The sequence below is a fragment of the Saimiri boliviensis genome, chromosome 11 (genome assembly GCF_048565385.1).
Source record: "Saimiri boliviensis isolate mSaiBol1 chromosome 11, mSaiBol1.pri, whole genome shotgun sequence".
Classification (NCBI taxonomy): Eukaryota; Metazoa; Chordata; class Mammalia; order Primates; family Cebidae; genus Saimiri; species Saimiri boliviensis.
In genome coordinates, this window is record NC_133459.1 from 55270396 (window position 1) to 55289108 (window position 18713).

Genomic DNA, 18713 nt, shown 5'->3' on the forward strand with positions numbered 1-18713 from the left:
TCCAAGAGACTGAAAAAGACTAGGAATTCTAGAACTGCATCTTGATTTGGTTTTTGTCTCCTTTGGAAAATAAGACCTCTTTGCTAAGCTGGTATGGTTAAATATCTTCCTTTTTTTTAACCACATGGATATCGTTTTTGAAAAGGTCTAAAGGGCAGTGGCCTTTGGTGTCTGGAACATTTTTAGAGTATTTAGGTAATCAATACCCTGGTTACTATTTAACCACATTTGAAAGAGAATTGGGTGAGTTCTGTGCGAATCTGTGTGTAACTGGGTGAGTTTCTAACATCAGATAGATCTTACAGGGCTCAGCCTGTAGACATCTTTTACTCCAATTTCCTGAATAGATAGTTTTATTCCTTCAAGGTAATATAGCACGGTGGCTTCTTGCTGAGATGTTTGCTGTTGTTTTCTTCATCTTGTCTTTGATGACTTGTCAGCCTGGGGTAACTGCACAGGAGAAGGTGAACCAGTAAGTGGGCCATATGTCTCTGCAAAACTTGCACATAGGAATCACCTGCTGGGGAACTAAGACACTTTTATGTTTGCAGCAGAGGCTGTGTTAGAATGGAAAATAACCTCTTTTCATGTTATTATTACTCCTGTGGAGGATGATGGGACAGTGAAAAGACCAGGAACTTGGAGTTAAGTCGGCCTATGTGTAAATCACAGCTCTAATGCTTAGAAGCTGAGTAATTCAGGGTAAACCATTTAATTGGTTTGAACCTCAGTTTCCCTAGCTGTAAAATGAGAATAATAATATCTCTTCTATAAGAGTTAATGTAGATAAAATAAAATCCTGAATATAAAATGTACTCAGCTTATAGTAGGCACTTAATAAATGATAGTTCTCCTGAGTGGTGCTGAACAGTTAACTTAACCCCTACTTCCTTATCTGTAAAAGAGCATCATAAGAATACCTGTCTCATAGTTTTGGGGGAGGATAACATTAGATAATGTGTTCAAAATCACTTTGAGGAAGACAAAGGACTATAGAGATGCTGGGTCATTTGACTCTAAAAATGACTTTACTTTTTGCTATGGGATTAATAGAGGAAGGCGATATTTTCATATGTATATTGCATTTTACTCATTCTATTTTCTTGAAATTTCCAACCTATCTTCATGTTTTATTTTTATCTTTTATATCTTAATATCAAGTATTTTGTGGTGCCTAAGCAGTCCTTTATTTCACCTCTAGGATAGCTCTAAAGCAATCCCTGTCTCCCAAGCATTAAAGATTTTAAATATAATTATTTAATTCTAATTCTTAATAGATGATGCAATTTTGAATCCTTAGTGCTTTTAAATGCTAGAGCAAGTGAGAGTTCCTTTAAGTAACAGTTTAGAAGGGAGGAAAGCATTTTTATAAGCAGTTAATTTGTAACTTGTATTTAAAGGAAATACAATTTTGAAATCAGAAAAGTCATCTCTAGTAATTAGAAGATAAAGGCAAGAGAACTGTGGTAAAGGAAATCTCTGATGAGATATTCTTAATTATAAAAGCTTATCATTGTAATCCTTTTTGAAAATGAACAAAGAGCCTTGATGTTTGATGAACTTATCAAACAAGACAGACCAGTGAAGAGGCAAATTTCAAGTCAGGGCAAAATAGAACCAATTAAATACTTTACAAAGTGCTGAAGAAGGAAATCATGAGGTCTTTCTATCTAATGCCAGTGTGTCTGACGCTGACTTTGAAAGTGAAAAACTGCATGGTGAAATGATTTTGTTAGGTTCAGATTCTGGCACTGGCATTCACTAGCTGTCTGATCTCAAGCAAGTTATTTAATTTTTCCAAGCTTCATTTTTCCTTACCTGTAAAATGGGAGGAAAGTAAGAACAAAAATTAAATGCATGAAAGTACTTAGATCAATACCTACTACCTAGTAAGTATTCAGTCAAAGGTGTCACTACTGCTGTTGTGTAATTTTTTTTTTTTTTTTTTTTTTGAGATGAAGTCTTGGTCTGTCGCCCATGCTGGAATACAGTGGTGAGATCTCAGCTCACTGCAACCTCCATCTTCCAGGTTCAAGTGAGACTCTTGCCTCAGCCTTCCGAGTAGCTGGGACCACAGACATGTACCACCACGCCTGGCTAATTCTTTGTAGTTTTAGTAGAGACAGGGTTTCACTGTGTTAGGCAAGGTGATCTTGATCTCCTGACCTCATGATCTGCCCACCTCAGCCTCCCAATGTTGTGTGATTCTTACTGTTATTTTTTGGTGTTTCTGTTCCAACCATTGTTAATGGTTGACAATAATCAGAACAAATTTATAATATGCCAATTGGCACGGAGTTCTCTGATCAGAGATTTTAATCTTTCTTTTTAAGCAATAGCACTCTTTTCCCCCCAAAAATAAAATTTCACATGAACTCTAACATTGAAAACAGATTATGTAAATTTACATTTTAATGGTACACGTTTATAAGTTCATGTTTAATATTTGCTTATTACAAAATCTTAATTAAAATGTGTTATTTGAGAAAAACATTTTAAAGCAATAGTGATGGAAGGAATTTATAATCTTTAGCGTCAAAATCAATGGATCTTTATTACATATTTTATACAAATAATACTTTTCAGTTGTGTGTTGCTTAGAAGTTTTAATTTCAAGTTTCTAATTTGCTTAGAAGTTTTCATTGCAATTCTTTTAACTTATTATGATTTGTTTTTTTACTAAGAGTATGGTCTACCTTAGTGAATATTCCATGTGAAGTGCATTCTTCTATTTCATTGTAGTTCTAAGTCAATTAAGTCACATTGGTTGTTAATGTCACTCAAGTAATCATCTTGTTCTATTGATTACTGAGGAAGGAATGTTGCAATCTCCAACTGTATTTGTGGATTTGCCTGCTTTCAGTTCTATCAGTTTTTGCTCCATGTATTTTAAAGCTCTGTTATTAAATACACACACACACACACACACACACACACACAAACACACCTCCAGAATTATTCTGACTTCTTAACAATTTACACTCTTATTATTATGAAAAGCTTCCATTATCCCTGGCAATGGTCCTTGTTCTGCAACCTATTTTGTCTATTATTAATACATATAGTTATCCTTGCTTTCTTATGATCTGTGTGTACATGGCAAATCTTTTTCTATTATTTTATTTTAACTTATATGATGATATTTAAAAATATGCTTCATGTGAACATACATAGTTGAGGCTTGCTTTAGCTAGTCTAATAGTCTCTGTCTTTTAATAATAGTAATTAGAACATTTACATCAAATATGCATGAGTTTGAGTTCACCATTTTACTGTTTGTTTTCTATTTGTCCTATGTCTTCCTTGTTTCTATTTTCTCCTTTTTTGGGGGCCATCCTTTAGATTTATATTTTTCTAATTCTAAGGTGGTATGGTTCTGTGGGTTTATAGTTTTTATCACATTTGAAAATTTTTGCCATGATTTATTTACATACGTGTTCTACCCCATATACTCTCATCTCTCTTTCTGATAGTCCAATTACAGAGATGCTAGCCTGCTTGATAAAGTCCCACAGGTCACGGAGGCTCTTTCCTTTTTTGTTGTTGACAGCTTATTTTCTGTTTCATTTTGGTTCCTATCACCATATATTTATTAATTATTTTTTGTTTTGCAATGTTTAATCTGCTGTTAAGCCTATCCAGTGAATTTTATATTTCAGTTAAATACAATTTTCAGCTTTAAATGTCTCATTTCATACTTTTTAATACCTTCTGTTACCCTTCTTATTACCTTTTTAATTCTCCTCAAATAATAGAGCATATTTTCAATAATTCTTTTAAAGTTCTTATATGCTAATTACATTATTTCTATTTCGTAGGTCTTTAGAATTAGGAAGGATTTAACATCTAGGTTAATCCACTCATGTTACAGAGTAAGAAACTGAACCCTAGAGAGAGAAGGGGAGTATTCAATAACAAGATAGTTCTGACAGGCATTTATGAATACTGGCCAATATAACCTTTATTACATTCTTCCAAGGGTGTTGTTTTTATTATCCATCAATTGAAGGCCAACATTTTCAACCCAAAATTTTCACTGATGAAAAGCAGAATTCCTCAGGGGAATTTAAGAAATGTTAATTAGGACCCCAAACATGGAGGTCAACTATCTAATCAGCTAAAGCTTTCTCTTCTTCTTCTTCTTCTTCTTCTTCTTCTTCTTCTTCTTCTTTCTTCTTCTTCTTTCTTCTTCTTCTTCTCCTTCTCCTTCTCCCTCTTCCTCTTCCTCTTCCTCTTCCTCTTCCTCTTCCTCTTCCTCTTCCTCTTCTTCTTCTTCTTCTTCTTCTTCTTCCTCTTCTTCTTCTTCTTCCTCTTCTTCTTCTTCTTTTTGTAGGTCTATAGGCAGTTGACCCTAACGAAGTTTCAAACATGATGTCCCTTTTTATTTTATTGCTTTTATGGACATCAGAGTATGTTTACCAAGCCATCTTGGGCCAAGTCCATGTGAATATTTTTAATAGTGGTCCAGAACTGAAAATTGATATGTATTCGGGAAACATGAAATTTTAATTTTAATTAATAAAAGCAATTGGAGTAGTGGATGTGACGCAAAAGTGAATCATGTAATATGGAAACTTTTATTCAAGGTAATTCATCTTTAGCTGTACTTCAGGTGGCATTCGGTCTGGGCTATGAAGTATAATCAACCTGGGATTGAGTCCTGGCATCACCACTTAGTGGCCATAGAACTTTGGCCAGTTGCTTAAACTTCCTAAGCTACAATTTTTTTTCATCTATGAAATGAAGATAATACATATTTCATAGAGTTCTTGTCAGGAGTTGAGTAAGTTTATATAAAGTACTTACAACAGAACCTGGTACATGATAAGTTTATATAAAGTACTTATAACAGAACCTGGTACATGGTAAGCCTTTAGAAAATTATTTTTATCAGCCTATTTCTCTTTCATCAGAAATTCTTCAGAGTACATCTCAGAATGCTTAAAAATACATAGGCTTTGGAGTCTTTATTGGTTTTTAATTCTGGAGCAAGTTATTTCATCTTCTTATGAATCTGTTTTACTCATCTATAAGATGGGTATGGTACATCCTACCTCCACAGGGTTCTTGTGAAATTTTAATGAAATAACTTAAGATTATATGAGATAATATATTGCAGGTGCTGTGCTCAGCACCAGGGTACAATAGTGAGCAATACAGTTGTGATCTCTGTCTTCCAAAGCTTGCAGTCTAGGAGTAGGAATAAAGTGTTAGAAGTGCTATGTATGCATAGGATAGGCACTATGTTAGCATAGGATAGGCAGGCTAAGGAAAGCTACCTGGAGAAAATGAACTGAAGTGGAAAGGTTTGGCCAGATGAATGAGGTGTGATTAGCATTCCGTGGAGGAAATAGCATTATGCAAATAATGCAGAAGAGCCCAGCACATGCTTGGAACTTAAAGTTCTGTATGGAATTCTATGTGTATCCAGCACACAGTGGACGCTTTTTTTGAATTTACACATTCATTCAATAAATAAATATTACAGTATGCTAGGTGGTAGGTAATGAACTGAACAGTTAAGGTTTCCACGCTCATGGAATTTACAGTATAGTGATGAAGTCAGTCAATAAATATGTAAACAAAAAATTATCTTAAATATTATGGCCATGGTGGCTCACATCTATAATCCTAGCCCTTTGGGAGATCAGAGGGTGATCACTTGAGCTTAGGAGGTTGAGACCAGCCTGGGTAACATAGCAAAGCCCTGATTCTGCTGAAAATACAAAAATTTGCTGGGCATGGTGGCGCTCACCTATAGTCCCAGCTACTCAGGAGACTGAGGCATGAGAATCACTTGAACCTGGGAGGCAGAGGTTGCAATGAGCCGAGATCGTGCCATTGAATTCCAGTCTGAGTGACAGAGTGAGACTCTATGTCAAATAAATAAATTAATTAATAAAATAAAATTTAAATTTTGATAAATGCCGTGCAGGAAATAAATGGGGCCCTTTGTTAGAGGATATCAGAGCAATCTAAAGACAGGCTGATTGAGGGAATTTTCTGTGGAGGTGGCATTTAACCTGAGATGCGAAGGGTGGCAGGGAGAAGCCAGGTGAAGAGCAGGGTAAAGCGGAGTGATCACATGTGCTAAGACCCTGTGGTGGGAAGTGGCTTGTCATGTTTGGGAACTGAAGGATGGGAGCAGCATGAAAGCAGAGAAATGTGCCATGAGAAGATATCAAAAAACTGGACAGAAGCCAGATCCCAGAGGACCTTGGGCACCACAGTGAAACATTTGGATTTGAGTCCATGTGTAGTAAAACACACAAAAAAACAAAAATCACTGAGGGTCTTATAAGAGAAGGTTGTTACCTGATGTCTCATTTGAAAAAATTGTCCTGATTGCTATGCAGAGAATGGATTGGAGAAAGGTAAAGTGGAAGAGGGTCTTGGCCCGCAGGAAGACATAGCAAGGAGCTGGCTGAAAGAGAAAATTAAGAGTATAGATGTGGAACCTTCAAGTCTGCCATGTCTAAGAGGCATTTAATAGACATATCAAATGGGGAAGCTGGATAAACAAAACAGGATTACAGAGGACCAGTCTAGGTGGAAGGTCTAAATATAGGAACATTTGCACAGATGATGTATGAAGCCAAGGACATGGATCTTACCTTTATAAGGGTGAGAAAAGCAGGAAGAGAAAAAGAAGAAAGACCAGATTGCACCTTGAGGAATTCCAGTTTTTGGAGGAGAACTCACCAGAGGTAGGAAGAGAGTGAAAAGGAATTGTGCTGAAGAAGTCCAAGATATGAAAGTTCTCACGAAGAAAAAAGTGGTTAACAGATTGTGTCTTAGTGAGTTTTGTGTTGTTATAAATACCTGCAGCTGTGTAGTTTATGAAGGAAAGAGGGCTGTTTGGCTTTTGGTTGTGCAGGCTGTACAAGAAGCATGGTGCCAGAATCTGCTTGGCTTCCGATGAGAGTTTTGTTTTTTTTTTTTTAATTGACATATCCACCCTTACTGTGTTTTATTGAGCACCTATTATATGCCAGGCACTATTCTGGGCCCTGGGGATATAAACGAGAAAGATAAAGTCCTTGCTCTCAGCTCTCATGAAGCTTCTGTTCTAGAAAAGTATATGCAAACATCTTATATACTTTAAGTTCTATAAAGAAAATAGTAACATCCTGGTGAGGACTTTTGTGCTGCGTCAAAACACGGCAGAGAAGGTCAAAACGGAAGTGGGCACATTCAAAGAGGTACCAAACAGAAGGAGGAACTTTGCTTTATACAACTCATTTCCATGGGAACCAGCAAGAATGAATCTGTCTAGCCAGGAGAACCTACTCACAACTGCAAGAGCAGCACCAAGCCTTTCCTGAGGGATCTGCCCCATGACCCAGACACTTCCCACCAGGCCCAACACTGCCACACTGGGAATCAAGTTTCAACATGAGTTTTGTTTTTTCCTCCTACTTATTACACTTATGCAATCAACATGAGTGGGGACAAATACATCATAGCAGAGGGCAAGTAAACAAAACTAGATGACTTTCCACTAGATTTAGCAACATGGAGTTTGCTGAAGACTGAGCACTTTCAAAGTCAAATTCAAAATACCTCTATTGTATAATGGAATCTTCATGTAACTAGATGGGACTGGCTCAAGATTATATAATTAGTGATAATCATATTTTAATATAAGCTGAGCCAATTTATTAGGATAACTCCCTGGTAATCATCAGGGTTAGGCTTTCTGATCTTCTAGCCTAGGATTGGTAGCTAATTATTTTATTTTCTAAATTGCTGAAGTGGCCACATTCTGGGTCAAGGATTTGACTTGCATGTTGCTTATTTAACTCCAGGTTTTAGGCCCTTTGCCCAATATGCTGCCCTATTTTAAAAGGCAGATGGGAAGCATCTCACTTGTCTGCAGCCCTATCTGAGGCCACTGAATATATTTTTGTTGAAGACGGAGAAGTTTGATGAGCACATGTGTGAGACTGATAAGGTTAGAAAAAAGTTAACATGTATGCCAGGCTTGTGTTTACATACATGATCTCACCCCATGTTCAAAATAGTCTTGCAAACTATCTTCCCAGTTTTATAGCTATAAGAAAATTGAAGTTCAGTGAGTAGCAAAAATCAGATTCAAATGCATATTTGCTGGACTCTAAATCTCTTTCTCTTATATCAATGTTTCAACTGTGTTACATAGTCTTACAAATGATGCATAAAAAAAGAAATGGCCGATGTTTCCCCACAAAATTTGGGAAATTCCGGGTTAAGCAAATTAAAATGCAGAAACTCTCTGAGCCTTGTTATTGAGCATTTTAAATCTCCAAGAATGGTATGGTGTATGCAGTTCATCCAAATGTGTTTGACCATGGACCTCTTCTCCTCTTCCTCCCCAACCCCAGTGCATATCTCAGGAATTGGTACTCTGCAGGGTACACCTTGAGAAACTCTGTAATAGCACCATATAGACTTGTGCTCATTTTACAAGTTAAAAAACTAAAAATCAGTTAAAGCAGCCTTGCTCATAGTAGCCCAGCAAGGTCAAGGCAAACTAAAGGTTAGAAGCAAAAACTCCTGAGTTTCTGTGCTGTATTAAATGTCTTACTGATTGAGTAGATTTTCGCCAGCTGAGAGATGCCTGAGGCGGAGGTTGCGGTGAGCCGAGATCGCGCCATTGCACTCCAGCCTGAGTAACAAGAGCGAAACTCCATCTCAAAAAAAAAAAAAAAAAAAAATTTCCAAGATTTATTAGGCCACAGAATTATGAATGGCTCCTTATACAGTTCTTTGGGAAAGCCATTTTGCAATATGTGCCATAAGCTCTAAAATCCCTTCAATGCAGTCATTCTGCTCTACAGGATATATCTTCGATAAGTAACTTGGAATACAGAAAAACTTGAGACTCAGTAATCTAATTGTTTAATATAAGGGGAGCGGAACAATGTGTATTACCATAAATAGTTTACGTTTCTGCTCTATTATTAAGTGGAAGAATCGGGATATAAAATGTAATAGTATGACCTCAATATGTTATGAAAATAAACAGTAGAAGAAAATATAACAAAATATTAATGATGGTAAAATTTGGGTCATTTTTTTCATTTATAATCTTTCTCATGTTCCCTGTAATGATAATGTATTACTTTTATAATCATCAAAAAATGAACTACATTGAAAAATTTATTGAAATGATAAAATGTTGGTCACATTGATATTGGCTAAAAGGTTGGAGTCTTAAATGACTTTAATGAATGGTCCTGGTGTACTTTCTGTACTCTGGCCTCAGTGGTAGCATTAGTGTGTGTGCCTCTGTCTAGACATCATGTCACAAAGCTTTTAAAACTACAGCAATACACCACCGCTCTGTCTAGGCTTTCACTTCCATCCGTTAGTACTGTTTCCCTCCAGTCTGACACATAATGCAGCCTCTATGGGCTTACAACGACATTATCTTGACAGTTCTGTAGTGAGACTCAGTACTAATGCTGGAGTCCTTTCCCATTCCCACACCTTCTCTCTATACCTTCTCTCTCTCCTTCCAAATTCCATGTTCCCACACTTCAAACTTTTATTATTAGAGCAGTCTATTAGAAAAAGGACATGTGGAACAAACCCTGAACCATTTGAATGTCAAGATACCAGGATCTAATTTAATTTAGATTGTAAGAATCAGGGTCAAATAAATATCTAAACAGTGTCACTGTCTATATTCCAGTGATCGGTTTTCTTTCCCATCTCTCCCTCCCTCTCTCGTTTCTCTCTCTCCCTCCCTCCCTTCCTTCCTTCTTTTCCTCCCTCTTTCCCTTTCTTCTTTTTTTTTTCTTTCATAAATATGTACTGAGCACTTTCCATGGGTCTGGCCCATAATAAGTGCTGGGAGCTCAGTAGCAAATATAGACAGTATCTGCATTCATAGAGATAGAGTCTGGTGGAGAAGAAATAAATGATACAAATATTGCAAGTTTGATAATTAAGTATTGAGATGTGCAGAGATTGACCAAATCATATGAAGGAGGCTTTCAACCAGTCTGGGTATCAGGAAATATTTCCATAAGGAATTGATGTTTATGGTGAGAATGAAAGATATATAGGAATTAACCTAAGTAAAGAGGTAGAAAATTGGATTCATTCATTGGATAATTCAGATTTACAGTTAGGTATGATTGAGGGGACAGTGGGGTCTAGGTGTTTATAATATATGTAAGATTGTAAAGTAATGAATCATGGAATCAATACTGGTTATAAAGGTAAATAAAGATAAGAGAGGGTCTTATTGAAAGGGAGAAAGCTTAGATGTCGAGATATTGGAGATCCCAAAGAGGTTCAAGAAAAAGTGCAGTGGAATCCCCTTAAGCATATAAGACAGAACAACAAGAGGCTGTGGAGCCCCCTATTCACAGATGATTCATAATTAATGACTTGGAACAGTTGTTTTAGAGAGTGAGAAGGTTCAGAATATGACATGAAGATAGTAAAGAAAAGATTATTATAGAGAAGGAAGAGAAGGAATTGAGAGACAAGAGAGTTGGATGACTCATTTATAGGGATGAGGAGCTCTCAGCATGATGACAGGAATTGAAGGAGGGGGAAGATTGTGAGCTGGGCACTGAAGTTTTCTTTGAAGGGATGGGAGGGCTGGTGCATGCTAGCACCATGTTACAGGTAAGAGTTTACCAAAATGTGCTCTGCAGACCCCCAGGAAGTCCCCAGTATCTTCTCAGGGAACCTGTAAGTTCAAAACAGTTTTCATAATAACAGTAAGACATTATTTTCCCCCTTTACTGTGTTTTTAGTTGCACTGGTGGTACAGAAGCACCAGTGGGTGAAACTGCTGGGGCCTTGGTCAAAATCAAGGCAGTGGTACTAGACTTGTAGGAAAAAACACACACACACACACACACACACCCACACACCTAAGTTTTACTTAAGAAAGTCCTTCCAGCCAGGAGCAGTGGCTCATGCCTGTAATTCCAACACTTTGTGGCGGCCGAGGTGGGTGAATCATTTGGGGTCAGGAGTTCGAGACCAGCCTGGCCAACATGGTGAAACCCTGTCTCTACTAAAAATACAAAAATTAGCCAGGAGGTAGTGGCATGTGCCTGTAATCCCAGCTACTTGGGAGGCTGAGGCAGGAGAATCACTCAATCCTGGGAGGCAGAGGTTGCAGTAAACCAAGAGCAAGCCATTGCACTCCAGTCTGGGTGACAGAGTGAGACCCTGTCTCAAAAAAAAAAAAAAAAAAAAAAAAAAAAAAGAAAAAGAAAAAAAGAAAAAAGAAAGAAAGTCCTTCTACAAGCAGTAAGAATTGTCAATTTTATTAAACCTCAATCCTTGAATAGATGTGACTTAAATATTCTATGTAACAAAATAGGAAGAATGAATAAAGAAATCACTGAGTATGCACTGAGTATGATGGTCGTCTTGAGGAAAAGCAGTCGTTTGAGCTGTAAGTTAAGGTAGCCACTTGTCTTAGTTTGGACTACTGTAACAGATTACCATAGACTGGATGGTTTAAGCAGCAATCATTTATTCTTCACAGTTCTGGAGAATGGGAAGTCCAAGATCAAGGCGCTGGCAGATTCAGTGTCTGGTGAGGGCCTACTTCCTCGGTTAACAGGTGGTCATCTTCTAGCTGTGTCCTCATGTGGTGGAAGGGATGTGGGAGGTCCCTGTGATCTCTTTAATGAGGACACTAATCCCATTCATGAGGGCTTCACCCTCATGACCTAGTCACCTTCCAAAAGCCCCACCTCCTAATGTCATCAGATTGGGGATTAGGTTTCAAAATTAGGATAAATTTTAAGGGGAAATAAACATCAGTCCGTAAGACCACTTTTTTCCTGGAACACCATTTTTTCTTGATGAAAAAACTGCCAAACTATGATTATTTGGGTTTGGATATTTGGCACACATTGTATAAAAAAATGCAGAGACGCTATCATTTCAAGGAAAACGAATAACATTACTTGCTACTAATGACAAGATTTGAGCTTCTATGAGAAAATTAAAATTTTGGAAAACATATCCACCACCATGAACTTGATAAGATCACTGGTGACATTAACAAGTTTGATGTTTAGATTTTATATAGTGAAATGCATTAATATTTGTAAGGCGCATAGTGAACCATTGTTTTCCAAATTTCAAGTGCCTGATGTTATAAAATTTTTATATGAGCACAAGTTCCATTCAAAGTGTACAGAGACCAGTGGATTTTAATGTGACAGAGCACAAAATATTCACTGATATGCTTTCAGGTTTCACATACAACTTACATGTAAGAAATTGCCACTTGTCAAGTTTTCATGTAATACCAAAGGAGAACATCCACAGTTATTGGAAAGGGCTGTTAAAACATTCCTCCCTTTTTCAACTACATAGCCGTGTAAGACTGAATTTTTTTCACAGATTTCAACCAAAATAATATATAGCAACAGATTGGTTGAAGAAGCATAAATGAGATTCTAGCTACTTTTTACTAAACCAGACATTAAAGGGATTTGCAAAAATGTGCATTTATGATAACATGTAATAAGCTTGTTATTATAATTTTAAATAAGTTATTAAACAAATATTTTTAAAATTTCTCAGTTTTAATTTTGAATTCGGTGAATATTGGTAAATCTAGCCTACTTATCAGCTCTTTGGGGTCTTTAGTAATTTGCTGATATGTAAAGATGTCCTGAGACCAAAAGTTTGAGAACCAGAGTTAAAGGTCGACAAAATTTTCTGGGCTCTTCCACGGCTCCTTGTGCAGAGTTTCAACTTAGGTCTCATTATTCATCAAACTCATTCATAATTAGCATGAGACTTGAAACACTCTTTTCCTACACTAGGGAGATAATCGTGTCATTCATCACAGCAGAGTTTGCCTGGCTCTCAGAGGCTGTGGTAATTCTAGTATTAACAGACAATGTTCCCACTTTTACCAGTGGGCCAACCTGGCTTTGAAGTTGTAGCAGTGGTGCTACGGGAAGAGGATAATGTGGAAGCCAGGCAAGCCTGTGGCTTGTCCCCCTTTCCCTGAGTAGGCTTTTTAATTGGTGAGGGGGAAGCATGGGGAAAGAGAAGGATCGTGGCCTTGGACATACACTCTCTCATGTCTGTTGGCAGATTCATAAAACGAGGCAGTAGCCAAATGAGGAGCAGGAAATGGGCTTTGCCATCAAACCAACTAGTTCTGATTTTGCCTCCATCGTTCCTGGGCTATGACTTCAAGGCTATTTAGCTTTTAGAAATCCCAGCTTTCTTGCACTGTACATAAAATAGATCTAATAATATTTATCTCCAAGGATTGTTATAGGGATTAAATGAGATAATCCACATAATATCCCAGCATGTAATAATGAAAGTCATCTTGTAGTAAATCTTTCATAAGCATTTCAATACACTTTAAATAACCCTTTTAGGTAATGTTATTTTTAACATAGTTTTATAGATGGAAAAGCTGTAGTTCAGAGGCGTTAAGTAATTTACTCAAGTTTTCAAAGTCAGCAAGTGGTTAAGATTCAAACCCAATCCTCTTACCCCAGACTCCACATTCTCAACCACTGAGCGTTCTGCTATGTTAACTCTTCAAAAATTGTTAGGCCTCTTTCATATTTTTCTCTCTAAAATTATAATAATTTGATGCATGGGAGAATGATATAGTATTAAAGGGATAATTTATATAACCCTCTAACGCCATACACTCTCTCATTTCTGTTGGCATTTCTACATAAAGTAGGAGTACAATAAATGTTCATTCTTCATTTCATCCACACTATGTTTTACTGGAAGGAAAATGTACACAGCTTTCTGGTTTGCTTAAATTTTACATCTCATAATTGATGCAGGGGTCTTTCCTTTCTTTAGGAGAGTAAGACGGGCAGCTACAGCCTCAGCAGTTACCTGCCAACTGAGCAGCTGGTCAGAGTGGACAGATTGCTTTCCATGCCAGGACAAAAAGGTAAGAGACTTACAGCCAGTTTGGGGGCATTTCATATTTGATATGTGTATTAGGCATTCAAATGGAGATTAAGCTGCTGGACCTCTATGTCTAGGGTTCGGGGAGAAATTGGGTCTAGAAATTGTTATTTGAAAGCCATTGTACATGGATGGTGAAATTTGTTTCTGCGTCTCCCGATTTTGTTTGTAAGGTAGTGATGGGAGAGACTGCAAAAGATGTGTGTTGTGGCTCATAGGCAGAAAAGTCACATCTGTACATGGGCACATTTATCCCTCTCTGGTTCCTGGCCAATCTATTGCCCACTAATGAGGGTCATGTGGAGGGACTAATGGTTTGGAAACAAAATACCAAGCTGCCCATGAGAAGATGAGATAATTCAGGGGATGTCCCAGAGTGTGTTCTTGAGAATTCCACTTTCATTTATTGAAAAGACTAACACATCCAACGAACAGAGGTGTATCTACTCTGCCCATCTAAATGGTTTTGAATAGTTCAAAATGATCCCTAATATCACTCAGGCATAGGGGAGTATCAAAATTCTGACTTTGTTCAGAATCACTGGCTCATAGTGATAATTAAACACAGTCGGCCGGGTGTGATGGCTCACACCTGTAATCTCAGCATTTTGGGAGGCTGAGGCAGGAGGATTACTTGAGCCCAGTAGTTCAAGACTGGCCTGAGCAACATTAACAAGACTTGTTCTCTGCAAAAAATACACACACACACACACACACACACACACACACACACACACACACACAATTAGCTGGGCATGGCAGTGCATACTCGTAGTCCCAGCTACTCAGGAGGTTGAGGCAGGAGGATCACTTGAGCCCAGGGGTTTGAGGCTGCAGTGAGCTTGGATCATGCCACTGCACTCTAGCTTAGGTGACAGAGTCAGACCTTGTTTCATAAATAAATATGTATATAATAAAACACAGTGTAAATTCTAGTCAGTTTTATTTATGTTTTAAAATTCCCTTCAGACACACATGCCTGTATTAGGTACTCCCTTCCCCACTCGGCATACCGCTCACTGCCTGAACCTTGTCCATTTGCACATTACTGCCAAGCTTAAATGTTAAGATTCAGTTCTGCCGTTTAGATCTGGCTTTGCCTCTTATCTGCTTTATTACTTTGGGAACATTTTTAATCATTTTGGTGCCTCAGTTTCCTTATGTGTAAATTGGAGTAGTAAGGGTATTTACCTTCTAGAGTTATTGTGAGCAATACATGAGTAATACACAGAAAGGCCTTCTCATGCATCTGGCTTAGAATATGTGTTTAAAGAATGCCAGCTGTTTTTCTTTCCTTCTTTTATTTTTTATTTTTCTTTCAATAGCTTTTGGAGAACGTGCGGGTTTTGGTTACATGGTTAAGTTCTTTTGTGGTGATTTCTGAGATTTTGGTGGCCCTGTCACCCGAACAGTGTACACTATACCCAATGTGTAGTCTTTCATCCCTTATCAGTCTCCCACCCTTCCCCCTGAGCCCCCAAAGTCCATTATATTATTCCTATGCCTCTGTATCCTCATAGCTTAGCTCCCACTTATAAGTGAGAAGACAGGATATTTGGTTTTCAATTCCTGAGTTATTTCCCTTACAATAATGGCCTCCAAGTCCATCCAAGTCCATCCAACAATAAGTTGCTGCAAAGGCCCTTAATTTCATTCCATTTTAAGGTTGAGTAGTATTCCATGGTGTATATATACCACACTTTCTTTATCCCCTCGTTGGCTTATGGGCATTTAGGTTGGTTCCATATATTTGCAATTGTGAATTGTGCTGCTATAAACATGCAGCACAGTCTCTTTTGCATATAATGACTTTTTTTTTCCCATTAGGTAGATATGCAGTAGTGAGATTACTAGATCAAATGGTAGTTCTACTTTTAGTTCTTTAAGGAACTTCCATACTGTTCTCCATAATGGTTGTACTGGTTTACATTACCACCAGCAGTGAAAAAGTGTTCCCTTTAGCCACATCCATGCCAACATCTATTACTTTTTGATTTTTAAATTATGACCATTCTATCAGGAGTAAGGTGGTATCTCATTATCGTTTTAATTCGTGGAATGCCAGCTGTTTTTCTAATAACTATCTGTGCCTTCCTCTTCATCCCCCCGTCCCATTACCTTGAATTAATCGCTGCTTTTCTCTTACTGGGGTTCTTGCAGGGTTTGCAAATGGTCATCCTGCCTCCAGACCCACCCCTCATTAGACAGAGAGGTGCTCAGTGAATGTTTCTGATGAGTTACTCAAAATTGCAGAAGTAGTAAGTGATGGAAACACACACAATTTGGACCTAGCTCATTCAACATCAAAGCCTGAAATTTGTTATTCTGCCTCTCTAATCTCTGAGAAATGCTGAAGAAACTTAGACTGTTCCTGTTTAAAAGTCTCTGAGCCCTACATGCTCATTTTGCTCTGACATCCTGTATTGGTTTCTAGAGTCAACTGGAGCAAATTGCCACAAACTTGGTGGCTTAAAACAACAGAAATGTATTCTCTTACAGTTCTGGAGGCCAGAAGTCTGAAATCAAGGTATCAACAGACCCATGCTCCCTCTTAGAGGCGCTAGAAGGGACTCTGTTATTAAGCTGGTGCAAAAGTAACTACAGTTTTTGCGTTAAGTAACAGTAAAAACCGCAATTACTTTTGCAGCAATCTGATATTTGCCTCTTCCAGCTTCTGGTGGTGTTGACAATCCTTACCATGTGGCTTCGTCACTGCAGTCTCTGCCCTCCTGGTCACCTTGCTGCCTCCTCTTCTGGGCGTCTTCTCCTCTGTGTGTCTGCCTGTAATCTCTCTCTGCCTTCTTCTTACAAAGACACTATGATGGTACTTAGTGCGAGCCAGACAGTCGAAGGTAATATCTTCATCTCAAAAACTTCAATAATGTCTGCTACGGCCAGTTTTCCAAATAAGGTAACTTTTACAGGGTCCGTGAATTAGGACTTGAAATCTTTGTGTGGCCATTATTCAACCTGTTACACATCCTAAATTAAATTTTCCACATTTTTTTAGTTTAGATAGCAGGTAGCGCAAGAAAATGACTTGCAGTTTAAATCAGAATAGAATTATTTCCTTAGTGACTCAAAAAAACACGTGTTTTTAAAGTAATTTTTAAAATAATTAATTCTGTTATTAAGTGAAATACCATCCTAGCTTTTTTTTAATTAATATGTTTCTTCTTCTCAAAATCATACAAAAATGTGCATTCTTGGAAGGAAACATTATCTACCAGTTAGAAAAGAAAATTACATCTTAATGATCCCAACTATGGGCAATGGCATGGAGAAGTCCTGAAGGGAATACTGGCACCAACCTTCCGGCAACACAAAAATCTTCATTATTTGGTAGCAACTTCGTAAAGAGGGAATCGATGTGGATGAGCCTTATGGCTTGCACCATCATTTCCAGTATAGATACTATAGGAAGGATGACAATGGCAATAGACACCATTTATTGAGTAATGTCTATGTACCAGACAATTGTGTAAATGCCTTAAATAAATTATCTTGTTTGACTTTCACAGCCAACGGTAAATGACAGACATCATCATCCACTTTGTTTGGGTCATCCATTAAGAACATGACAGAGCTTTGATTTAAAACTTGGTCAGTCTGACTCCAAAAAGCTTCAGTGGCTGACTACTCTGCACTACTGCCTCCCACTGAACTGTCCCAGAGAGTAATGAGTGACACAAGTGGTCACTTACTCCAATTCCTTCTGAAGTAGCCCAACAGCTGGATACAAGAATGATGATGGCATTGATAACTAACTGCTGTTGTCTGTATGTCAGGAACCAGGCAAAGTGGTGATTTCTTTACATGTATTATGTAAAGCATCTTTGCAATGCTCTCAGATATGTTTCATTTTACAAATGAGAAAACAGGATCAGAGATGGGAAGTAGTTTACCCTGTGATGCATGTACAGTAGTTGGCAGAACAGGAATTGTAACCCAGCTCAAAATGGGATTCTCATAATATACTTAACCTCATAAATGTGTGAAGACTAAATAAGATAAGAAATGTAAAGTATTTGGTCAATTGTAGGCACTCAATAGTAGCCACCATCACCGTTATCAAGTTAGTAGCTACAGGTTTTAAAAATCTAATGCAATTTTTAGAGTAAGAAAGAAAATCTGCTGCTAATTCAAAGGAGTCCTCAGTAACAAGTACATACCATGTCTGATTTCAAATAATGTTGTGTGCTATTTGTTTGGAGAAGTTTAAGCCCTTACTAAGCTGTATTAAAACTGTCTCTGTAAGTCACCATGAAAGCACTGCAGAACAGTGGCATGTACCAGATCCCTGTTGCTTATTTAACTGTGAACTCCTCACCCCACAGCATGTACAACAGATATGCTAAGGTGTCCTGGCACCAATTCTCAGGCTTAAATTTGCCCTTTTGTGAAAGAAGCAAAAATGTAGTTTAGAATGACCTAGCTGGAATATTCCAAGCAGCAATATTTTCTTTCTTTGGACCTTGGATAAGTATCTCTACAATTCACTCCCAACCTCACTGTCAATGAAGTGGAATTATAAGCACAATGTATTTACAATAAAAAGCTGTAATCAAAATAGATGTCATGTAATGGCAAATAGTCCTCTGAGTTGGAGGGCACTACTCCAAGCACAATATCCTTGTTAGATATTCCAGTCTCATGACATTGACTGGATATCTACTTAGTGCTGGCCGTGTTAAAAAGTCTGAGACATGGCTCGGTGCGGTGGCTCATGCCGGTAATCCCAGCACTTTGGGAGGCCGAGGTGGGCAGATCCCAAGGTCAGGAGATCG

The 18713-nt window shown here is 37.8% G+C and overlaps 1 protein-coding gene across 1 annotated transcript in view; it reads left to right on the forward strand.

The window, feature by feature from the left end:
* The first annotated feature begins 265 nt into the window (after positions 1 to 265).
* Positions 266 to 18713, forward strand: part of C8A (complement C8 alpha chain) — a 63351-nt gene continuing 44903 nt past the window's right edge. The window contains exons 1-2 of the mRNA XM_003921508.3: positions 266 to 472; positions 13816 to 13909. Coding sequence (XP_003921557.1) covers positions 396 to 472; positions 13816 to 13909 — 171 coding nt within the window. The 5' untranslated portion in view covers positions 266 to 395. The remainder of the gene's footprint in view (positions 473 to 13815; positions 13910 to 18713) is intronic.